The sequence below is a fragment of the Pteropus medius genome, unplaced genomic scaffold, assembly GCF_902729225.1.
Source record: "Pteropus medius unplaced genomic scaffold, Ma_sr-lr_union100, whole genome shotgun sequence".
Classification (NCBI taxonomy): domain Eukaryota; kingdom Metazoa; phylum Chordata; class Mammalia; order Chiroptera; family Pteropodidae; genus Pteropus; species Pteropus medius.
This window is the reverse complement of record NW_024343733.1, coordinates 4,955,984-4,981,226: the sequence shown is the minus strand read 5'-3', so window position 1 is coordinate 4,981,226 and position 25,243 is coordinate 4,955,984. Positions and strand designations below refer to the sequence as shown.

General features: G+C 47.4%; 1 protein-coding gene and 1 pseudogene across 1 annotated transcript in view; both read right to left on the bottom strand.

The window, feature by feature from the left end:
* The window catches only part of SRRM4 (serine/arginine repetitive matrix 4), a 144,931-nt gene that overhangs the window by 6,071 nt on the left and 113,617 nt on the right, over window positions 1-25,243 (bottom strand). Inside the window, exons 5-10 of the mRNA XM_039868273.1 lie at window positions 24,966-24,992; window positions 23,125-23,175; window positions 19,805-19,900; window positions 17,638-17,794; window positions 4,491-4,795; window positions 351-554 (exon numbers count right to left, since the gene is read on the bottom strand). Of these exons, the coding sequence (XP_039724207.1) occupies window positions 351-554; window positions 4,491-4,795; window positions 17,638-17,794; window positions 19,805-19,900; window positions 23,125-23,175; window positions 24,966-24,992 (840 nt within the window). The remainder of the gene's footprint in view (window positions 1-350; window positions 555-4,490; window positions 4,796-17,637; window positions 17,795-19,804; window positions 19,901-23,124; window positions 23,176-24,965; window positions 24,993-25,243) is intronic.
* LOC120606904 (uncharacterized) lies at window positions 11,207-11,325 on the bottom strand (annotated as a pseudogene).

The window sequence follows — 25,243 nt, the reverse complement described above, 5'->3', positions numbered from 1 at the left end:
CCCCCCAGCCAACCCACCAGCTGATGAGAGATACATGCATGAGACACATACCAATCGCAACGATAATGAATAACTAATATTCATTATGTTCCAAGTACTGCTCTAAGTGCCTTATAGTTCTCAGAACAATCCTTCAGGGTAAGTATTGTTGTTTTCATTTTGCAGATGAAACTGAGGCCCAGAGAGATTAACTGAGGGCCAAGGCCATCAGCTAGTAACAGGCGAATAGGCATTCGAACTCAAGTCTGTGTGACCCCTCCCCGCCCATGGTCAACGGACATCTCTGTTTTTACCTTAACAGCTCCCAAAGGAGGAAAGTGCTGCAGAGCCAAGGTCAAAACTGCACTCACCTCTTCCCAGAGGAGGTGGATCGGCTCCGGGTATACCTGGGGGAGGCCCTGGGGTTTGGGGATCTGGAGGAGTGGCTGGAGGAGCGGGTGCTGGCATAGGAGGAGCTGCGGGAGCACCCTCTCATGGGGGAGCTCCGGGCTGTGGATGGGACCAAACCGGACTTCTTCACCTCGGTGCATTCCAGACACGGCGACCGAAATCCCCTGCAGGAGGGGAGGGCATCTGTTAGCACTGGGCTGCCTGCTGGCCTGAGAGCGTCTCAGGCTGACAGTCACCTCCCTTCCCCCTTTCCACCTGTTCCCGTGCTACCTCTGGGAAGACCTCCCAGGCCACAGGTGTTGGAGGGGTAGAGATGTCGGGCCGGGTGTGATGGTAAATCACATCAAATCACATGCTGGGAGATTTATTCCCTTCTGAGTCTTTTCCAGTCCTTCGATTACATTAGTAAGAAAGCCTGGGTTCGGTGCTCCTGGGGGTTTTACTAGAAATCCCTTGCAGTCTCCAAAAAAGAGGAGGGCAGACCTCAGGCTCAGAGCCCTAGGCAGGCAACTGTAACTCGAATTCAATACACTGTTTTAATCATATGTATTTTTACAGTTGTGTTCTATTTAGGACATGTGATACTAATTTTCTATTTAAGATAGTACTAGAAATTTCCTTATATAAAATTTCCTTATATAAAAAGTGAGTTTATTAAAGTAAATAAAGATAGTAGATAGTAGAAGGTGACACGTACTTGGATTAAGTTTGGGAAACTGCAAAGGACAGTGTCCTGTCTTGTATTCCCACGCTGCCTAGACCCTTGCTGGGCTCCTATTGGGTTCTCAGTCAGGACATGTTCATTTGGACTGGGCCAAGGGTCAAGTTCAAGTCATGTTAATATGGTTGAAAGGCTCCTTGTGGCTCGGCCTCTGCTCACACTTCAGGCTCCACTCTTGGCACTTCCTGTCTTGGCGCCAGTCATAGTAGACGACTTGCTCCTCCTGGAACAGCCCCGTTTCTTGTCTCCAGGCCTTAGGGTACTCCAACTTCTCGAACCCTCTTTCCTCCCCTCTCCACCTGGCAGCTCCTACTCATGGTCCAGGCTTTAGTTTGACCACCCCTTTTCAGGGGAGCCTTCCTTGACACGCCCCTAGGTGTGGTTGGGTGACCTCCAATGTGTTATTACCACAGCCTCCAACTCTATAAGACCTCACGGTCTCATAATTGTCTCTTCCTCCTCCAGACACTGAGCTCCTTGGGGACAGGACTCATGTCTCCTCTGGATACCGTATCCCAGTGCCTAGGACAAAGTCCAATATATATGTCCTCGGTCATCCACAAATAGCTGTGGCATAAATATTTTGAGCCCCTTCGTGTCCTGGGCACTTCCCAAGCATCATCTCATTTAGTCTTCCCAACAACCTCATGAAACTGGCACTGTGATCATCCCCAGTTTACAGAGAAGACTCAGAGGGGTTAGTTATTTGCTCAACGTCACCCAGATTACCAAACCTGGATCTCTCCAGCTTCGAAGCCTATGACTCTGCCACCTCGCCAGCCCCCTACCTTCACTGACTACGTTCCCCTGATTAGAGCTGATGCCTCTTCCACTCAGCCCTCCGCTCAGAGCTGACATGACATAAGTAACCATGGATTTAAAGATCATTTATATTTCAAAGTGAAAGGCTGGGTCTGAATTATTTAGTGTGGCTGTCCACATAGATCAAATTAAGCAGGTAACTGCTAGATGCCGCTCAGGGTTTAGCTTCAGTTCTAGGGACAGATCTGGGTTTGAAACTGGGTGTTGGCCCTTGTTAACTGAGTTTCTTCACTACTCTGAGCCTCAGTTTCCCATCAGCTACAAAGGAGTTATAATAGTACCTATCCTATAAAGGTTTTGTGAAGAGTAAAGGAAGATTATTCATGGAAAGCACTTGGCATAGTATGCAGCATATAATTAGGGCTCCAGAAATATTAGCTGCCATTATCGTTGTTGTTATTGCTATTTTCAGGTTTTTTTTCTTGCGTAATAGCAGTATAGCAGTAGACATATGCCCTCGCTCTCCCATCTGGGAATGACACTGCCTGTTCTTGGAGACACTGACCTTTGCTCTGACCCAGTTCTTGCTCCCAGCCAAGCTTGGATGTGAATGGAGGCAGGCAAACCAGGGGCCAGGTCTGTGTGTGGATGCCAGGCTGTTTGTCCAGGACCGAAGTAGCTATGTGTTGGGGACAAAGGGTGCTCTGTCCTTGAAGAAGCTGTGAACTGCTTCCATGCCAAGGCTTTGGCTATCTCTCTGAAACCTCAGCCACTGTGAACATCCCCAGAAGAAGGAAGACCCTCTGTCTGCATGGCCAAGTGCACCAGCAAATCTTTTCCTACCCTTCCCACATCTCTACATCTACCCCATTAGTTACGCGCTCTTGAGAAGGACCACACCATTTTGTATTTCCAGCACCAAACCAGTCTCTGGCATATAGAGAGCGCCTGGTAACCAGCTGAGGGTTAAGTAGCTGAATGACTGGTGCAGTGTAAATGATCAGCGAATCCTAGTAGCTATTATTATGACATTATCCTCAGTGATGAGCATTTTGCTGTGATTTCTAGAGTGACAGAGAAAGGGGGCGATGAAGCAGGAGGATTACAACTGGCTCATAACTGGGTGCGTGGAAGCATTTTCTTTAAGAAAACTGCATCCAGCGAGTGTGTTAAGATGGTCAAAAACGTTGAGAAGTCTCAATGTTCTATGATAGCTTGATCTCTCTTTAGCTAAAATTGTCCTGTGAGATGTCTGTATGTATATATATATATATATATATATATATATATATATATATATATATATATACATACAGACATCTCATATTTCCCACACGTGCAGCCTCCTCCACTATCAAGATCCCTCACCAGGTGGGCCATTTGTTACAACTAAGGAATCTACGCTGACATGTCATCATTACCCAGAGTTCATAGTTTACATTAAGGTTCACTCTGGGTCTTGTCCATTCTGTGGGTTTGAACAAATGTATAATAAGTACCCACCATTGTAATATTATACAGAATAGCTTCATTGCCCTGAAAACCCTCTATGCTCTGTCTGTTCATCCCTCCCTCCCGGCTAACCGCCCTCTAACTGCTGATCTTTTCACAGTCTCCACAGTTTTGCCTTTTCCAGAATGTCATATAGTTGGAATCCTACAGTATTTAGCCTTTTCAGATTGGCTTCTTTCACTTCGTAATATGCATTTAAGGTTTCTTCATGTCTTTTCATGGCTTGATAGTTAATTTTTTTTTAAAGCACTGAATAACATTCCATTGTCTGGATGATCCACAGTTTATTTGTCCATTCACCTGCTGAAGGACATCTTGGTTGCTTCCAAATTTTGGCAATTATGAATAAAATTGCTATGAAAATCTCCATGTGCAGGGTTTTCTATGCACATAAATTTTCAATGCATTTGGGTAAATACTGTGGTATATTTTTAAATGACAGTGACTTAAAAATGAATTTAATGTTAGACTTTCTCCTGAAATTATTGGTAAAGTTGACTTCTGTTTTTTTCTGGCCCAGCCACTACCCCTCTTCCTGACATCACTACCCTGGCTTTTCCTTCAGAGAACCAGACCTCCCCTAATTTTAGTCTATATGGGAAGATTCTACTCATTAGCCCTTATGGAGGCATACGACAAATTCTAGCCAAGAACACAGCATCCCTTGGGCCAGAGCAATTGGTCCAGGGCTGGTAAATGATCCAGGCTTGGCCAAGTAGAGCCAGTGAGCATCATCCTCGAGATTTTGCTAAAATTTGGGGGAATTTCCTTTCATTTGCTAGCCAGTCTGATGGAGTGGATGGCATATTTGCCAATGCTTTGGGTCTGCTTGAGAAGGAAGCCAGTAGAAGGGGGAAGCAGAGCTGAGGGATGAATGGGAAAGACAGATTCCCAATGATGTATTTTCGAGCCCCTGGATCCAGCTATACCTGAAGCTGAATATCCTTGGATTTTTAAAAACTTATGCCAGTTCGAATTGAGTTTTCTCTCTCTTGCAAATAAAAGACTCCTGGGTTGGGGCCTGGCTGGTGGTGCAGGGTAAGGGTGCATGGCTGAGGTGGTGGAGCTAAGGCAGGACCCCCTCCTCCTGCCCAGGTGCACTGACCTTGACACTCTGCCCCTGCTGGTGGGGGAGAGATTCTCCAAAATGGTCCCCTTGTTCTGGGGGGAGGAGGTGGTGAAGGAGTTCCCTGAATCAGAGGTGTTGCCGCTGTTGAGGTCCCGGCTCTTGCTTAGGCCTCCACTGGGGCTCCCTTTCTCCTGCCCCCGTGACCTGGCTGAGCCGACTTGCGTGGAGGGTGGCGAAGAGGTGTCATTGCCTGAGTCGTACTCCTGGGAGCGTCCTCGGGAGGTGGTGAGCGGGCTGGCTGTTTTGGTAAAGAGGTCAGCAGCAGACCCCGACCCAGTGATCTGAAAGTAAAAACACCCATTGGACACTGCTGAGCGCTGGGCCTGTGGGCTGCGTCTAAATAACCAAGAAATGTTTACCGTCATGATGCACTGTAACGAAAGGAAAGAGAGAGGAAAGGAGAGAAGAGACGCCAAAAAACAAAAGCACAAATTCCTGAAAGAATACCACAGAAAGGAGTTTTTTTGTTTTTTTTATTTTTACCCCCTGCTAGGATAACTGGAAGATTTAGGTATCATGCAGAGAAAAAGCATGCGATTCAGATTAAACCAAAGAAAAAGGAAATTATACAAAATTTAACTTCTAATGAATTAACTCAAACCAAAGAGACAACTTAATAGAAAGGGGTGGGAGTGGGGTGTAAGCCCCCTTAAGCTAAAACAATAATAAAAATGAAGGGGACGGGGGAAACAGAAATGGGGCTATGGGCCTGAAAAAATATATCTTGGAATAAAAACAATGCTCAAAACAGAATAAAAAATTTTAAATTTCAACCAAATGTTCTAGGAATTGGACTTTTTTTTTTTTTTAAATAAAAAGTTGTCTGAATAGAACCCTAAACAAATATCACATGGGGAAAAGGAATAAAATAAAGATGAGGGTTTTTTTAATATAAAGTCAAGGTCACAAAATGACATTTTAGTAGTTTTCAACTAAAGGGGAAAAGAAAGGGGGACAAAAAAAATGGAAGTCATAGTCTGACTGAAAACAAACAAACAAAAAAGCTCTCTACGGATATCTGTGTGCGTCCTTTTCCCCCTGGAGAAGGTAGCTAAGGCTCTCGAGTGGCTTCTAATAAATTCTCTCATGTCTTTGCGGATTATATCCACTTACCAAGCAAGAACTCCTCCTTTAGTAGGTAGGTAAGGTGTAAGAGAAAGGGAAGAGCGGGCAACGTGAGTCCATCATTAGAGTCGCAAATGACAAGAAAAAACACACACCTTTCTGTACATCCTCACACTTGGCCCTGAACTTTGAGTTTTTGCTTTTTAGTGTTCTTGACAAGGGAGGCATCAGTTCTGTCTGATTTTCTCAGTAAGGGGACCTCAAGTCATCAACACTAACTTCCTGTCAGTCCCTTAATGCCCAAGTTGGATTTAAAAAAAACAAAAACAAAAAAACAAACCCTCGCTGAAAATGCAAATAGAGGACTAGAGTTTGCAACTATTAGGTGTCAAGATCAAAGGGACACGGAGGGGAGGGGGGTGGAGATGGGGGGGTGCTTGCAACAAGGCTTTGGGCTTGGAGATTTGGCTTTGGGGTGACTGGGAGTGAGGAGTTCCCAGAATCCTGCTTGGGGCCGACTAGGACAGATGAAGGAGTAAAGGAGGTGATGGAGAGCCTGCCCTTGGGAAGGCAGTGGGGGTGTTAGCACAATGGATGGTTTTCTTTAAGCGTTCGGACTATTCCCACAGCTGGGATGACACAGTGGGTTCAGTTCTGGGTCCCACCGATGGTACCACACTTATTTAGGTGTGGGGGACCCCTACCCTGAGCCTCCTCCAGTGAAAACTATCCCCAATGGGCAAGAAATTGTGAGGCCAACAAGGTGCTATCTGGATACCACTTCTCCAAGATGACTCTGGGTATCTGAGGTCCCAGAATTCTGTTTAAATGGCCCCTGAGCCCCCTCCAGGGTCTCTGCAGGCTTGTCTATGGATCTGTTTTTCTTGGGGATGGACCATGCTTCAAGTGTGTACACTCCCAGGTCCAAGGGTGGCTATTTGGACAGAACGCGGATGTTCAGGCTGAGGAGCCCACTTGCAATGTGTGGAAGACCCATCATGGCAAAGGATGGGAGGAGAAAGGGAGGGGCCAGGGCCTCAGGGTAGGTTCTCCTCCATGCTGCCCTGTTATGGCGTTGCCCTCTCAGGGGTCTGAGATTCTGACTTTAAATCTGGCTTTTCAGATAATTTTGAAGGCTTGCAAAGATAGCAGAATGTATTTCATTTAAGTTTGCTGGCTTGATTTATAAACAATTAGACAGATAGTATGTGGGCTTCTTTCATACGCTTGCCCCGGGTCCCACAAATATTAGTGCAGGCCTCGCTATCCAGAGCCTGCCTCCTCCCCACTTTGTCCCATGCACTGTGGGCCTTTTGGGCTTTCTTAAGGAACCATTTCTGCCTTCTCAGAAGTTGGTCATGAGGGTGATACATGGAGACACCGGAACTGTGAGAATAACAGAGATAACTCAAACAGCTCGAGATATCAGCTCTTGGACTGGAGAGGCGGGGCTTCCTTTGTGGAATCTCCCAGGAGGCTTTGCGTACAGACAAGGGGATGGTCCAGCTTTACCAAGTTCTACCCAGTGCGGCTGCTGCTTTACCTGCTTGGTGACCTAGTGAGCTTTGCTTTGGGAGAAGGGACCTCAAAATAAGGTTGCTCAGGTGGTTTTCCGGAGCGAGACTTCTTCATAAATAATGTAAAGGCCCTGTTCCTGTTTCAGTTCCTCCTTTTTACCTTCCTATTTGCAGTTTGGATGTCACATCTTTCCCACCTCTGGGAAAGGTAACAAGTGCATTTCCACCACCTCTGTCGGGAATGAGAAAGCATCACGCCAGCCAGCTTGGCCCAGGGACCTGAGCTCTCAGGCTGGGGCTTGGCCCAGGGGTGGGCTCAGAGAATCTTTGCCTCAGAGATGTGAACATCTGGTGGCCAGGATATCACAAGTGAACCAGGCAAGCTCTCCTTGGAGGGAACCAGGCTCAACTGAGGGGGGCCTGTGAGTACAATGGTTTCCATTACCTCATTTCTTGCTACCTGGGAGCATTCAGGCTGAGCCTTCCTCTACCCAGGTACTTGTTTCCAGCCTAGATTCCCAATTTCAAAGCATTTGCCCTGGTGCATCATGGGTTCCCGTGGGCAAGGATTTCACCAGAGTGGATACGGAATGGGACCTTGCCTTTTCTACCTTCTCAACCCCACACTCAGAGCGTCTCTACCCGACCATAACCAAACTCCACACGTAACTTGTGTGATTAGAACTGAGGACTATAAGACACTGTGCTTTTCCATCATCACCAGATGATGGAAATGTTCTCTCTGGGTTGAACCTGGTACCTGAAAATACTAATCTCTCATGCTTGTTTAAAAGTCCCATTTTTTTCTGGATGAATCTAAACCCTTTGATGCAAATGACAATGTCCTTTACAACCCAACTTCACAAAACTCATCTCTTCCACAACCCCGCCCCCCACAACCTCAAGCCAATGGATTGGTGAGTTTTCCTGGTTCCACCACATCTTGCTCTCCCAACCCCAGGCCATTTGCACGTGCCTTTCTCCCTCTGCCTAGAACACCGTTTTCCTCTTCCTCACTTCATGTGGCCAGATTTATTCATCCTCCAGTTTACATATTCCCTCATCTAGAAAGACTTCTCTTATCCCCAGGCCAGGATAGCACAAAACTCTCTACTTCATCCATTCATCGAATCTTTCATTCATTCGCTCATTCAAAAACGAGTGGCTTTTGTGTGCTGCAGCGCTGTTACTCAGTGGGGATGATTGTTTTATTGTCTCTCTGTCTGGGCGGGAGCTCGTTGAAGGCAGAAGCCATACATAACAGGTTCAGTGTTGTGCCAGGTACCTACCAGCCCCTGGCCCAGAGTGTGTGCTGAATGAACAAAGCTGCCCCACAGACTGTTGAAAGTCTGAGCTTGGAAGCCTGGACTCATGCTAATTTAATTCACTGGTAGAGATGGCTGGGTGATCAGGCCCTGGGGAGTTCTACCTGGGCGACCGCCAGTTTTGGTAATTGGATGAATTTTTAAGCTTCCATGATACTCAGAATAGTTCTAGGAAACTAGCTGGACCCTTGGCTGAAGGTCGGGTTCCCAAGACTAGTTCAAGGCTGGAGAGAACCTCTAGAATCAAGGTTTAGGGCCAGGCCCACGGCAGAGAAAAAGAATAGCCTCTGCCCCTCCTTGCTGTGGCCCTCCTCAGACACAAGACCCAGGGGCTCGAGCTACAGATTCTCAACAGCATAAGTTCCAGGCTAAGGTGAGAAGTTCCAGACCTGAGCAGCCTTCCAGCTGGGTCTCCTCACTTCCTTTTCCACCCTCTGCTATTCTGGAGGTTAGGTTAAAGGATGAACTGGCTCTGGCCATTTATTTGCACACAACAGGGTTGCTGGCCCATACATGACTTGTTTGGATTATAAAAAGATGCTCCTCCTGAGTCAGAAATTATAAAAATGTGCCCCTTCTGGGCAGAGAAATTAGAAAAAAAAAAGATATACTTTTCTCTGAGCTGAAGCATCCCCAGGTTGGTCTTCACAACTGGCTTGATGAATGGAGGGTAGGTGGGGTTTAACCCCAAGGCACAGGACACAACCAGCATAATATAACATCCCTGGCAGGTACTGAACATATAATTCTTCTCACTCTATTTGACCTGCTTAGAGCATTACCTTGGGACAGGAAGGGGGTGGGGAGGGAGGAGGTGGTAGCCTGCAGACAGTCATTCTTGCTTCTTTCAGCTGAAATCTATTTGGTTTTGTCTTTATAAGTCTTGATGGGCTCTGTCTATATTTCCAGAGGACAGGCGCATTTTAATAAACTCATTAGAGATATCTGGATAGTTTAATGGCCTCTTAGCCTCAGACTCCACTTTCGCTGGAGTTTTCCACTTGCCCCACACAAAGAAGAGGAAAAATACAATCTAGGGGATGCAGAGACAGACTGTGGGTCAGGGGGTGGGGAGGCGGCAGCCACATGATGATGCAAAGGAGGCCTTCAAGTCACGAACATTGTGACAGGCAGACAAGAGAAGCCCCCATCTCTTGCCTCTGCCCTTCCATCTCTGAGTGTCTCCTTTTTAGCCAAATACTCTCTCTGGCACGTAAGATGCAAATAATCGCCCACTCTACGTTGACATGACGGGATGGCTCCCCTCTGCTCCTTCCTGTCTCCTCATTTAGATAACGGGCCTCTTAAATTCATGGTTGAAAAGCTTTTCTTCAAACACTGGGAATTTCTCTTCTAGGCGAGTAACTGCTCTCTGCCCCTTTACTCCCAGGTTGGCTGCAAAATGGTGCTTAAGATCCTCACTGGTCCACTAGACTCATTGTTGTCCAGTTACAGTGCCCTCATGGTACCTGTGACCCTCATTTAAGACTGGGAACCCTCACACTAGGGCTCTCTCCTTTGGTCCACCCTGACCCCTTCCTCCATCTCAGCCTGGCCTCTGGTTTCATGTCTTCACAAGGGCCGACCTTTGGGGTTTGGCATGAAAATTCAACCCCTATAAAATCTGCGTAGTCACCAAGTGAAGTAGCAACTGTCTTAATATGGATTCTCTTAATATGGAAATCGAGACAGGAATTTGAGTGTGGGTAGTTCATCCGAGGGGGCAAGGAACCTCTGTAAAGGAATGGGGAAGTGAGATGAGGGAGAGAAGCAGCCAATGGAAGATGCTATCAAACCAAGAGTCGTAATGGAACCGGTTAATCTCAACCTAGGAGGGAGCTGGGGTGTTTATATACTAATTCCCCACCACTCACAGGTTGAAGGCTGCACCCGGGGGAGGGGGGTGTCAGCTCCCTAGTATGTCCAAAGTGACACTCAGCCAAGCCAAGTGGTCTTTGGCGGCCAGAGAACAATGTCTGGAAGCTGGAGGTTGGCTGTGTGCTCTGAAGGAGGGAGGGAGGGTGAAGGGATGTAAATGGAAAGGGTCAGCTTTAACCCTCAAAATCACCATTGGAAAACTGACGGACTCAGCTATGCTTTCTTTCAGATATGCTTTCTTTAGCCCACTGAGTATATTCGACAGTAAATTTGAGTTAACTGCCAACATTGCAGAATGGGGCAGTTTCACATAACAACTCCATTTACAGTCTGCGTTGAAAAAATAAGATCTGGCAACACTGGGTCCACATTCCTGCTTGGCAATAATCGAATCAAGAGTAATGGCAGCTGCCCCTTTTCAACGGGGCACAAGCTCTCCTGGCACCAAGTCCCATCTGGTCACCATTGCTTGTATCCATTAGCTGCCTGGCTCCTGAGACATCTAAGTTTGTGACCCTCTGTTCTGAGTGTATAGTGCTACCCTGATCATCACTTTGAAAGCAACGCAGACACAATGCATCCTGTATGTTTCATCTGTCCCTTCCAGAACTGTAATGGATTGCTCCAACTTCCCCGTCTCAACAATTTTAATCGCTCTTGGCCTTTGTCAATGAAAGGAACCAGGAGACCAGAGCTGTTAAGCCATATCCAGACTCTAGAGCTCTTATAAGCTCTCCTTTTTGGGTCAGGATTGCCAATCTCATTTTTTTTTTTTTTTTAAGGATAAAATGTGTTTTACAAACTCATGGCCATTGGGAGAAAAGCAAACAAGTATTTTCCCTTTACTCCCTTAGCCTCCTCCAAGGTAAAGCTCCAATTTTTTCTTTTTCTTTTTTCTTTCTTTTAACGCCTACAGCACCTGCTCTTCCTACGTGGTCTCCCATCCAAGTACTAACCTGGCTCGACCCTGCTTAGCTTCCGAGATCAGACAGGATCGGGCTTGTTCAGGGTGGCATGGCCATAGACTCTGATTTTTTCTTTTGAACTTGTAAGCTTGCCTCATCTCCTTGGTCTGATATACTCAGTATTAACGCTTGGATTTTTCTAAGTAATTAAATCCCCCCGCCACGAACTCCAGCTCCTGGTGTCTCACTGGGACTCTCTCTCAGCCCTCCAGGGAAGCCAGGGCTGTTATTTATTGTTTTTGTCTCAAATCATTATTTAATCAAGAATGGGGAAAAAATACAACCTCTCACTTACACTTTAAAATTTAATTTCAGCTGAATTCTGAGATCAAGAGGCAGCACAGCCTAATAGGTTACAAAAATACAATCAAGAAGAGAATTCCAATTAAACTGAACAAGTCCATTTACTGAGCTTCAAATGGCCCCATGGAGAGAGATGGCTGTAAATTTTTTTTTTCCTTCCCTGCCATATGGGGGACTGAAAAGTCTCATGTGAATATAGAGCTGTGTGGCAGAGCTTTTAGCTAGAGGGGTCTGGTTATTCCTTTAAAAAAATCCTTTTGTTTCACAAAGACATTAAGTTTATTTTCCTTGCTGTTGTTCATCTTCCTTTGCAAACTAATTAGGAAGACAGAAAAAAAAAAAATAGATTCATTGACCTGTCGGGAGTTCATTTGAGAGGAGCAGGGGATGGAGAAGGACAAGGAAACCTGCTAGGGATTATGGGAAGATGACAAAGTCCTTCAGGGCTGGAGCCATCCCACGGGGCTGTGCACTACAGTTGACCTTGGCCCAAGGAGGTGGTCTGGCCTCCTGTCTTTCCCTCCAGCAGGAGCTGATAGGGAATTGTGGCTTCAACTTCTCCATTTCTCTGAAGCCGCTCTTGCTGGTCCCTAGCTTACCGGTTCTCAAAAATCTCTACATGGATCCAGTTAGATAAATTTTTCACCAGCCCAAATTGAAACGAGAACGATAAGTTCAATGTAATGAGTTTTTCATCCGGCTAAATGCATTTGATTTTAAAGCTCAGCCTTTCTTCTGAGGCGATGTCAGTCCACCTCTTCCAGTGGTATGATGTCACGTTTGTGATAGAAAATGGTGGTTTCCTTTTTTTCTGTCCCGACTTGGCCAAAATAAAAGTTGACCATGCCATGCTATTCTCTATTTTAAAAACCTCACTGGTCCCACAGATCCCCATGTCTCGTGCTACCCTGCATTCTGGCTCCCTTCTTCTCTTAACTGCAGTGAATGGTGTTGGATGTTTCGTCTTCCCATTGCAGGAGAAGCTGACGGCTTTTGCAGAATGTGCAAGAACATGAGTCAGGGGTCTGAAGACCAGGGCTACCCACATACTCTCCCTTAGCCTCATTTTCCCTGTCTACAAAATGGGGAGCATATCATCATTCCGTCTTTTTCCTAGGATTGTTCTGAAGTTCACCTGAGATCTTGGATATGATTAAGCTTTTTGAAGCAAGAGATGCTCCAGAAACTTCATGTCTGGGTTTATTTGTAGCGAGTTTAATAAAGCCACTACGATGACAATAACACTAGCAACTATTACATATTGAGTGTTATGTCCCGAGCATTGGGCTATTTTTCACCCAGAACTGAAGCTGCATGAGCACAGGAATCTCATCTGTCTTGTTTGTGGCTGCTCAGCCAGTGCCTATAACAGTGCCTGGCATACAGTAGGTGCTTATGCATATTTTAAAAATGGACTGATACCTCATTTCACTCCATCCTCACATCTACTCTATGAGGTAGGTATGATTATTAGCCCAAGGTAAAGATGAGGACACTGAGGCCTAGCGAAGTGAAATGACACGGGAAAGGCCATGACATTACACACGTGGACTCTGAGATCAGACTTTCTGGGTTTAAATCTTAACTTCACCATTAAATAGCTGCCCATTAATTACTTTTCCTAGCCTATAGTTTCCTCATTATGAAACAGAGATCTTAGTGGAAGCTCCTTTGAAGCTCTTATAAGAGATAAAGGAGATGACACATGTAAAGAATTCAACCTAGCACCCGGCACACAGTAGGTGCTCAGTAAGCATTAGTTACCGCTTTCACCTGCAGAGCGACAAGCCATTGCTTGTCACAGAGAGACAAGATCAAGAATCCAGAGTATCCAGATCTGCTCCAAAGCCCCTGTCTTCATCACTACCCTCTATTACCTCCTTCTGTTGACAAATTTCGAGACCCTCTTTTATGGAACCAAAGTTCTACTTTTTTTTTTTTCTTTTGTCATGGCATCAGTACAGGTTTTTGTTGGCAAGAGAGTCTATGGCAATTATTGGTCCATGCTGGAGGTAGAAGAAGAAAAGGAGCCTGCACTTCTCCCTGGTCTAGCTTCTGCCTGGACCAGCCCCCTACCGGTCCCGCTGTCCAGTCACATGCAACGCGGAAAGGAATTGGCCAAATCTTGGGACCCCCAACCTCTCTGTAATTGCATCTACCTCAAAGAACTGTTTTGTGGATCAAATAAGAAAAACAACAACAACAACAACAACAAACAACTGTGTGAAGTATGTGACAGTGCCTGGCACATAATAGCTGTATTTTTCCCTCCCTCTATTCATCAGCCATCTCAATTTGGTGGCTCAAATGTTCCTCTATTTGGAAAACCCTCTCAGACACCAAGATGACGTTGTCCGGTCCTTCCTCTGTGGTCCTACTATACATTCATTGTACTTGCTTCTATCCCCTTTCAGGTAATAATATTCAAAATAGTCCTCCTCAATTGGTTGAGTGTGGGGCTGCCCCTTCTGAAGGTAGCTGGCCTTGGTGCTGTAGGACTATCGGGTATCATTCTTCAGCTGCTAGACTGTGAGAAGGTCCAGAAAACACCGGGGGAGAAAAGAGATGGCTTTGTTGACTGGGGGTGAGGTGGGGTGGAGACAGGGTTTATTTATCAACTGCTGTGCAAGTATTTGAATATTTTAACAACCGAGGAGGTACTGGTGCTCACCGAATCAATCTCAGCTCTAATTACAACACTTATCTTACTGTACTACAGCATTCTGTTGACTACTAGACTGTGAGCTCTGTCGTTCACGAGTACTTTATTCATCTCTCTGTCCCCCTAACGCCTTGAACAGAGAGATGGTTGAGTGGAGATAAGAAACATGAGTGAGGCTGTGAAGGGTCCCTAAATTGTCTCCTTGGGACCCTCCATTTGGATTTGGGCTCAGACAGAGCAAGAGGGCTTCAGGTTATCTTTACCTCAAGTAGGATTTCAATAAGACACGACCCCAGATTTGCATATTCATATATGTAAATTTGCCCCTTGATGTGATGCACTCGTCCTTGATTTTTTAAAGAGCTGTGCATATGAAATGCCTGCAGTGTAGTGTGATAGGAGCCATGGCGCAGAAGACCCTTCCTACTCAGGCTCCTGCCAGCTCCAGAACCCCATCTCTTGCCCTGGAATTCTGTCTCCATCCCTGACTCCAGTCTTCATTTCCTGCTTCCTCTGGCTAACCCTTGCTCACCTCTGCCCTAACCTAACCCTCAGCTTAATTCCCATCCTTGCCTGCTTACCTTCCACCCCCATCTCAGCGTCTCCACATTCATTGTTCTATGTTGTCTTTTACGGTTTTTACCTGCCTTCCCTCTCTTAAGAAGGTACAGGCTATTCCTTATTCAGTGGATCCCAAGAGCCACGTCAGAGTTGACCCTTTACAGATGCTCAGTAGATAACTGGTAGATTGGAACAAATGACTGAACAGGTGATTCGATGACAGTGACTTTGCTGTTCTCTTTAACAGATTGCTCAGGAAAGTGTTGGGACCAGGACTCTTGGAAAACTTTTGCTCCCACTTGGTAACTTCTTCCATCTCTGCCTTTGCAGGAGAGAAGATGCGAAAGGGTCTAGTGTGTGGGGCACTCAGAGGACCAGACTTGGGGGGGCACCCAATGCCTCCAGAAGTCAGGCAAGCATGAGCGGAATGGGACCAGCAATTCGGGCCACAGTCACCACCTAGGTTGGAAGGAAACCAAAGGCAGGGGAAGCGGGGGCCCTGGCCTTCTCCCAACTCAGTCACTGACTAGTCTGGGCCTAGAACATACCTGTATTACTGTTACTACCATCACTATTACCAGTGCTGCTACTATTGTTGCTACTATTAGTTCTATTTCCACTATTAATACTACTCTACCATTCGCATCAATAAGACATGTGCCACTTGTCTGTTGCAGCCTAAAATGTTATTTATATTAAGTCACTGACTCCTCATAACATGCCTCTTATGAGGTAGGTCTCATTGTTGTCCTTGTTTTGCAGATTTAGAGGAAACTGAGGCACAGCAAGTTTATGCACCTCGCTCGAGGATCCACAGTTGGTAAGTGCAGAGCCAGCCTCTGGGATGTTGTTGCCATGACACCTGCTAATATCTGCTGAGTTTTGCCCCTGTGCCAAGCATTGGGCTCAACAGTTTACAACGTTACTTTGCTCTTGTCCTAATAACAAGGCTTTTGAAGAAGATTCATTATCTTCATTTTTTAACAGATGAGGAAATCGTGGCTCCAAAATGTTTAAGTAACTATCCCTAGCTCAGAGCCAGGATTTGGCCACATAACCGTAAACCCATATTTTCAACAACTCTGACCTGCCATGGCCCACAGAAGTCATTTCTCTTCTGTGAGTCTGTTTCTTTTCTTGAAATCAGGGCACTGAGTTAGGTGAGCTCCCAAGGCCTCTGCCATCTAGGTACAGATGAGCTTTTAGCTCTTCTGATGAGGGCTGGGCCCACTGGGGATATCGAAGCTTCAAGAACCAATAGCCAATCTGCTAATTTACTAGCTGAGGTGGGAAAACTACCCCTCCCCACCCCCCTTTTTTTGCAATATTTTGACAGACATGGCCTTTAGGAAACCATCCCAGGCAGGTACAGACACATAAGCCAGTTGCTCCAAAAGGCACTTTTGAATTAGGGTCAGTTGGGGCCACTGAATGGGCTGTCACAGATACTATAAGCAGCGAGACTGGGTGGCTTTCAATGACTTAAAAACATCTCTCCACCTCTGACTGCTCGTATTTTTAAATTTATTTCTATTTTTTTCAACAATCCCCCTGGGAGACAAGGCGTTTCTTCAAAGGAGGGGTCTGCGGAGAATTCTGGCTGGTTTCAGCTAGGCAGAGAATTTGGGCGAAATTTGACTTTGGTGACAAAGGGTACCTTGACTGGTGAAGAAGACTTCCCAGAATGCACTGCAGATAATAACGGTCGTGTCAACCAGACTCAACTAGGGTTTATCATTACTTCTCTTCCCTCACCTCCTGGCAAGCACCCCTGAGCTTTTCCTTACTCCTACCTCATTCTTTCTGAGGGAGCAGCTCTCTGAAATTTTCAGATTTGCTCATAGCTGGAGAAGACAGGTCCCTGCCCAGCTGCCAGATGTGAACTCTATATCAGTATTGAATTGCCTCCTATTTGTCGGTCCCTTTAGAGTCTATAAAAGGCCTTCGCATACTTTGTCTTATTGGATATCCCTAACGACCCCATGTAGAACTGGTATTATTTCAAGTTTACCAATGAGAAAACTGAGTTTCCAAGAGGTTAAATGACTTCCCCAAAGCCACACAGCTAGGACGTGGCAAAGCTGGGACCTGAGTTCAGGTCCAAGTTCAAATCCCTTGCTCAGGGAACTTGCTGGTGTTGAACTGACTGAAGTCACATGCCAGCTTCTCCTTGCTGACCTAAGGGAGTGTTACAGGAGTCTGTTCCATGCCAGGTCACTAAATTCCATCTGCTCTTGCTTTGCTCTGTGGTTTTTACCTAGACTGTAACCTCTCTGAGCCTTGGTTTTTCGGTCCCATCTGTGGAAGGGACCAGTAAGAGTAGCTGTGCCCTCAACTCCCTGAGACATATGAGGACACATGAGAGAACACAGGTCTTGTACATACGAGGCTGTGTTTACATAGGTGAAATCACATCCCGGCTGGCAATCAATGCTGCAGGCTAGTTGGCATCAAAGATGCGGACTTCACTGAAAAGCTGGAGTGCCTCTGGTACCTCAAAGACTCCCCCTTTCCTTCCTCCCCAAAGAAACCTCCTACAGTGCCTCACACATGCATTCCTGTAGATGTCACTCTGGAGACCAATATGTATTTTTCAACATCCCCCTGATAAAAAGCCTGGGTAGTTGCATTTTTCTAACCACTCACTCCCAACTCTAAATCCCCAAGGCAGTGCTTTCAAAGGCTAGTGAATGACCGTTTGGCTAATCAATAATGAGGTCTGAAACCAGTGGGATATTTGCCCGAGACTGAATTAAAATATGGCATACACTGCCCTGAACTTGTGCCTCCATCTCCCCCGCAGTATCGTAGCCAAAACTGGCTGAGGAGGCTGTGTGGAATACTTACTACACCCCTGGCTGACAGGAGGCTGAGCATCTGGACAGGCTGGCTGGGCGGGTGGCTGGACCGGGCCTCGGGGCTGGCCTTGCCGAGGGTCTTGGAGCAGCGGCGGGAGTGCGTTCGGTGGGACTTCCGCCCTTCCTCGGGGGACCGGCCGCGGTGCCTGGGGTCAGGGGAGAGAGACCTGAGGGTCTTTTGAAAGGGAGCATGGCAGAGAGGTAGTTGAGGGTACCTAGAAAATCTGAGGACTATAGCATGCGTTTGAGTGTGTTTGTAGGAACTACATGTGCCTCTATCCATCACCCACCCACTTGCCCATTCATTCATTCATTCATTCTCTCATTTGTTATTGGACAAATGTTTATTTACATACCTGGCAGTGTTTTGGGGGCTGGGGATGCAGCTGTGAAGACAGGAAAGGTCCCTACCCTGATTCAGTTTAATGTCCTTCATGCATCTGTGATTGTCTCTAAGTCTGTATGTGGCTGTGTATGTCTGGGCATGTCCATCTGTGTTTTCATGTGTTTGTCTATAAATATAACTGCATTTTCTGCATGTCTTTGTGTATGTGACTTCGCCATCTGTGAAATAGAAGCATCTTATTGACTATCACCCAAAACTTTTGAAAAAAAATAGCTGACAAAAATGACAAAGGTGCCTTCCGTAAGCTTTCCGATCTAGATCTGGCTGCTCTGTCTGCCAAAGGAATCTCTGACTCTTCAGAAACTGTCTGCGCTCTGCTTAGCCCCTCAGCTTGGAGCCGCAGTGGTAATAAATATAAACCTCATTGATTTGCATGGCACTTGTAAACTGCTCTTAAAGTGCTTTCACAGTCCTCTCTACAACTCGAAGACATAGATAAGGCAGGTATTACTTTCCCATTTTATGGATGAGGAAGCTGAGGCTCAGAGATGTTCAGGAACTTGCCTGAGGTCATACAGCATGAAAACAGCAGAACCAGGGTCAGAGCAGAGTTTTCTGCCCTGCAGGAACCATGCCTAGGGTTCTTGCTCTAGAGTGTCCCTCTGCCCTGGGGCCTCCAGATCATTTATAGTGGATGTGTGGCCCGAGAGCCAGCCCGAGGGTTGCTTCCATGCCTGCTGGAGTGTTCCTCAGCTCAGCAGGCACTGGGGAACTCAGGCAGCAACACCACCATGAGAGGTGACAGCAGAAGGAGGGCTGAAGCCAGGGTGTGCGATGATAGCTATTTCCCGAAAAGGTGAGTTGGGGAAGGGTGACGTGCATGCCCTGAGTGTCTGCTGCCCCGCATCGCGCTCCGGCCCAGGCCACCAAGGCTGACCTGCAGGGAGCTGACTTGGCCTGGCCTGGAGGTGAAGGGCTCAGGCTGAGTCACATAGACCTGGGTCCCTGTCCCTATTCTGCCAGTCACCGTGACCTTGCTCAGATCCCTTTGCCCACCAAGACGCAGTTTTCCCAGCTGTAACGTCATTCATGCCGGTGAGCTCGAAGCACCAAAGAGGTCCAGGCAGAGGCCGCCAGGAGCTCGCCTGTGGCTGAGCAAGCATGTTTATTATTTCCTTGCTGGGAGGGAGACCACACAACCTGGCCAAGCACGCACACCTTCTCATCCATGAGAGAAACCTCCTCCCCCCTCAGTCCAGGACAGCCGATGTGTCAGCACAGAGAGGGTCTAAGTTAGCAGAAACCGGACTTGGACAGGCCTCGGAATGAGGCCTCGGAATGTGCTGGGTGGACGTTCCCAGGTTGCTTAGCTTCTCTGTGCTTAGAGCAAACCTTAGTGAGACTGCAGAGTCCAGGCTGGACTCCCAAGGTCCACCTAACTCTGTCGCTCAGTCGCTAAGTGACAGGCAAGTTCTTTAACCTCTCTGTGCCTCAGTTTCCTCATCTTTAAGATGGGGTTAACAGAAGTACCCACATCATAGGGCTGTTTAGGGGACCATGTGGTTGACAGAGGAAGAGTCCTTAGCAGCTCAGTGCCCTGTTAGTGGCACTCAGGAAGCACACGTGTCGGCAAGTGGAAGCGGCGGGCCCTTCTGTCTGCAGCCCCTTCTCTACAGGGAAGGAGGCCATTCCTCTCCTGGGAAAGCAGGCCCCAGCAGCAACGGTGAGAGGCAAAGCTGAGGATAACGGAGTCTCAGTTGAGGCTCTGGGCGGTGGCTAGGTGTGGAGGCTCTTTGGGGTGAGGGGTTACCTGCTCTCACAGCTTGAGGAGCGGGACTCCGAGCTTGGGGACCGTGAGGGGCAGTGGTGATGGCGATGGCGCAGAGACTTTGGCCGGCTTCGTGATCTTGGGGTGGGGCGGGTGGGGGTGAGAAGGAGAGAGTCAGAGATGAGAGAGAGAGAGAGAGAAATTTTGATTGTGTGACACACATTGTCCAGTGTCACCATCCCTCCCAAAGTTAAGCATTTCCCCCGCCTCATGCCCCACATCACCCCAGTTCCCCATATTGGTATTTGGGGTCTCTAACCAGCCACACTGAACACAAGCGAGCGGGAAGGGGTCCTCTGCAAGAGACAGCAGGATGACTCAGCCTTCCACCCCGCTGGAAGCAGTTCTGCTGCAGACCGCACCCCGGACAGGACTGTCACCTCCACATGTCACCTCTCCCTCGCCTAAGGCAGGAGTCTCGGTTTTAGACAGCTTCACGTGCCAGTCAGATACCATGATGTGTGAATCAGTCGGGCATTAAAAAAATATCGCCTGAAGGGCACAGGTGAAAAAAAGGAGTGGCTTTGCTCAGAATATTGGCATGGTGCTGTATCTTCAATTTTTTCAAGCAAATGTAGAAATACAGATTTTTATGTAAAAGACTCCTATTTTAAATGGAAGCTCATTTGTAAAAATGACACCATTTAGGGCAAACAAAACACATTTGCAGAGTAAATTAGGCCTTAGGGCTGCCAATCTGTAACCTCAGAACTGGAAAATGAAGTCTAGACTCTTAGCGTGAAGTCAAAAATCCCACTTGCAGAGTGAGTTACAAACCTCATCAACAACCAAAATTATAATTACAATAATTACGACCACTACCACCAAAACTGGTATTTTCACAGGTTACTTCAGCTCCCTCTAAGTAATAACAATGACTCAGAAGTAGCAGCAGAGGTGGCAGTGGTCCCTGAGGATGTACAAGGCGTGTCGATGGTCTCCGCCAAGCCAGAAAGCCAGTGGGAGACAGAGATAACTCTGAAGATTATCCCGACAAAGGACTCAGGGATTCTTGCAATGGGATAATCACACCATATCCCTGCCTGGCTTAAAACTCTCCCACTGCCCTCATGCCAAGTCCAAACTCTGACCCTGAACCCCAAGTACCTTCGGAAGTCACCCCCTGCCTAGCTCGCCAGCTTCCTTGCATGATATGTCCTGGGCTGGCCTGGCCTGGCAGGCTCAAGCAACTCTAAACTGCTTGTGTTCTGGCGCACACATTTCCCAGTTCATGATGTCCTCGTGATGATGGTGGTGATGATGATGATGGATGATGATGATAGGTAACCGTGCTCTAAGCATTTTTCATATGTGGACTCATCTATCCTTCAGCACGACCTATGGAGTAGGTTCTCTTATCATTCCCATTTCACAGATGAAGAAACTGAGGCACAGAACGTTTAAAGCACTCACCTAACCTGCAGCCTAGAATGGTTCCCGTCACCCTCACTCCCAGCCTGGACACCCCCTCCTGCAGGAAGCCTCCCCTCTTTCCAGCAGCAGGGCTCCCGCCGCACCCTGGACTTGCATGTGCCATTGCCATGCCGTGACCTGTCCCATGTCTGTCTCCTGTGCTCCACTGCACTGGGAGCTCCTCGAGGCCAGATGAATGTCTGGCTAACCTCTGTCCTGGGCCCAGCATAGGGCCTGTCACACATGAAGGCCTCACTAAGGGATGCTAACTCATTGCAGTGGTCACATGGTTAGAATCAGCCCAGACATGGGACTTGGCAAGAATAACCACACTTTGTGTCAGGGACACCTTGTTTTTCTTGTTTTTCCCTCTCCTGACTCTTGTCTTTGGCTTTCACAAGTCCTGCTAGCAATTTCTGGGACTCAGCCAGCTCTTGGCACTGGGGAGGGCGGCCACCTCGCTGCCCTCAGGCAGGCAGTCCTGGTCTCAGCCATGATCCCTCCCAAGTGCTCTTAGGGCTGAGCCCAGCCCCTGGCTCTGTGGGTGTCTATACTGCAGCCCCACTGGACAAGTGATGCTGAGGACTTGGAGAATGTGTGCTCTGTCTGAGCTTAGCATGAAAGCATACACAATACATATGACCAATAATTGCCTCTTGACTTGAATTGGACAAGCTCGATGATTGGGAAGTTCTTCCCTGAGCTAACTCAAAGCTCTGCAGCTACCTCCTGGAGCCTTCCCCAGGCCCCGTGGTGGTGGCTGGACTGCCTTCCTTTGCCCTGACCTTGGGTGAAGAGACTTTTTGGAGCAGCAAAGCTGAGCGCCCTCCCTCTGTGCCCCTGCCTCCTCTCCCCTCCGACCCCCAGCAGCTGACTGCCTTTCATCCCATTGCCTTTGATCCTCACTTTAGAAGCTTCTTGGCAGGAGATAAAATATTAGTTGATTGGAAAATACACGCACTAACATTTGCAGGGTATAAAGTAGATGGGTTGTAACCAAATTTACTTGTAATTTGGCTGGGAACTGAACTCTGCAGGCAGCGCTGGCTGATTTGAATTTCTACCACCAGCTATAACTGTGAACCAGCTGGGGTTCTGAGACAGGGGTCGCGGGGTGCAGGAGCGTCACTGACGTCTCTGTGCCCTAAGCCCTAGCAGCCAGGGCTTGGACTCATACGCACACTCATGAATGTGCATGCACGTGATCATGCGCCCTTAAGTCCTCAAGCACACACAGCACACACATTGCACATGTAAGAACCAACCTGCACCCTTCGAATGAGTATCACACACAGATACATAAGCGGTGCTCACGCAGAGTGCACAGAATTCGCACACAGTGTCAGAGGGTGCACCTGCATGCACGCTGGACACGTTCATGCTCACGTAAGCACAGGCATACATCATGCTTCGTGTGAACACAAAGAATATGCCACACGCACACACTATTTACCCATACTGCAAATACATCTGTGCACACATGGCTGTCTGCACGACAGAAAAGTGTATAGATGTTTACAAACAATGTGTGTGCTATATATTTACGCATTACATACAAATAAATACACAATTCACGCATGGGAACACAGAATTCACACACACGCACACACGATGGGCACACCAGGCACACCGATGCACACCATTCACTTTCACGCACACACAAACACACATGCATACTCACACTTCACATACACAACCTCGTGCGTTCACGCATGCGCAAACCCACACAGCAAGCCACACACGGGTCTGTCTGTCTTTCTCTTCCTTCTTCCCTCCTAACCACCCACGCTTTTCCTTACCTGTCCATTAGGAAACTCTAAAACTCTGCCTGTTAAGCGGATCCCCATTTCCCCAAACTGGAGAGAACATTCCAGGTGGTCTCTACTTACTGTTTTTTGTGCCTCTTCTCTTCCCTTCTTTTGCTTTTTGGGCTGGAGGAGCTAAATGAGAAATGGCCAATTAATTGAAAGATGCAAACTTCCAGATAAAGATAAAAATAAACAAGTTGTTAAAATGCTTAACACACAGTAGCCACTAGATGCAGGCAGTTTGGGGACAGACACTGATCATCTTCAAGACCAGAGTCGTCCACTGCTCAATTTTTCACCCAGCAGGTTCAGCTAGAGACAGCGACCCCCACACACAGGCTGAGAATGGGGTGCAGGGGGTGCCAGGGTCAGCTCTGGTAGCTTCATAATAACAGAAGTAATAAACGTCATAATAATATCTTGCCGTTTCTCAAGGCTTTATTAGAGGGTGGGTGCTCTGCTAAATACTCTTTGTCAATAATCTCGTTTTATTCTCCCTGCAACCTATGGATACTGGCACAATTTAATAAGCACTCATTTTACAGATGCGGAAACGGAGCCTCAGATGAGCCAAAAATCTTGCTCAGATCACACAGATGAGCTGGGATGTGGCCCCAGGACACAGGTCCCCTGAGCCCATGCTCTTTCTAAGAGAAGAGAGTGAATATTCAAGGAGATATTCTGAAGCCTCACAAAGCTTGGCAGATTTTGAAATGTTCTGTCTGTGAATTTTAAAGTATCTGTGTTTTATTATTTTATTTTATTTTTAAGTCAGAGGGCTGGGGTATGGATATGACTTGGGGTTCCAGTGTGATCGAATTAAGGTCCCCCAGAGGGTGAACGTCACTTGGTAGTTTAAACCAGACTGGCTTCAGGGGGGCACCAAGAATGCATTACTGGCCTAGGTCCTGGGAACAGGAAATCGATTTCATTGGAATGAAATCACACCTTGAGGTTAGCCTCGGGATCTGTTCTCACGTTTGAGACGTTTGAGACGCAGCCTGTGCAACAGAAGAGCCCAGGACCTCACTGAAAACTCCACGTTCATGTCCCAGCTCCACCGCATAGCTGCTGTGTGACGTCAGGCAAGTTACCTGTCTTCTTGGGGACCTGGTTTCCTTGACTGTGAAACTGGGCCATTGCTCAGGCTGTTGGGCCGAAGCGATGGATGACACTGGTGATCAATGTCTACTTGTTAACTGACTGAACAAAAGGGCTTTGCACTCTCCCAACTGCTCTGGATGTGGCTATTGTTACTGAAGAAGCCACGGCGGGGAGGCCTGATCCTCTGTTTGAGAGATCTGGGTTTAAATTTTGGTCCGGCCACTTTCTGACTGTGTCTGTGAACATGCCTGTCACATCTGTCTGAGTCTCAGTTTCTTCATCTGTAAAATGGGATTAACAAACACATCCACTGCACAGGGTGGTGATGAGGATTGATGGGGATTAAATACACACCCCGGAAAGGGCTTAGCACAGGATCCAGTTATTGGACGTAGCTGTAGGTGACAGCTTGTTTTGTGCTCACCCAGTGTGTCCGGCCCAGTAGGACTTGGCCCCTGTCACTTAGCCAGGAAGGCTTTGGTGGGGTGGCTGATGTTTCTCCATGTGCCCCGACCCAAGGTTTCAATCAGTGGTAAAGCAAACAGACTCTGGGAGACTTTCTGGGGGAAGGGCAGAGGTATGGGGAAGGCCTGGTTCAAGAACAACCATCTGGCCTGATGGAAGTCGAAAGCTGGCTTGGAACTTACAGAGACCCAGCCCAGACCTTCATGTTGGAGGAAACCGAGACATAGGAAGATGAAGAGGGTGTGGCCAAGGACACAGACGTAGAGACTGAGAGCCGAGCCTAGGAGCTGCCTGACGCCTGGTTAGGGAAGCAGAAAGCTGAAGTAGGTAGCCAGGGGTGACGGGATTCTTACCTGTGCCTTCTCTTCTTGGAGAATGACCTGATTAAAGGGGGAAAAAAAAAAAACGGGGAGAGAGAGGGAGGGAAGGAGGGGAGAAGGAAGGGAAGAAAATAAATATAGGTGAGTTCGCGGTTTCTTTTCCTGGGGTGAATGTATCAATGCATTTGTGACCATGTTACAGGGGGGTTGAGACACCTAGCAAATCCTCCTCTCTTAGATTTCAAAGAATATGAGGACCGCGTGGGAGACACCAATCTGCATTTTGAATTCCCAAGTAAAAACCTACCCGT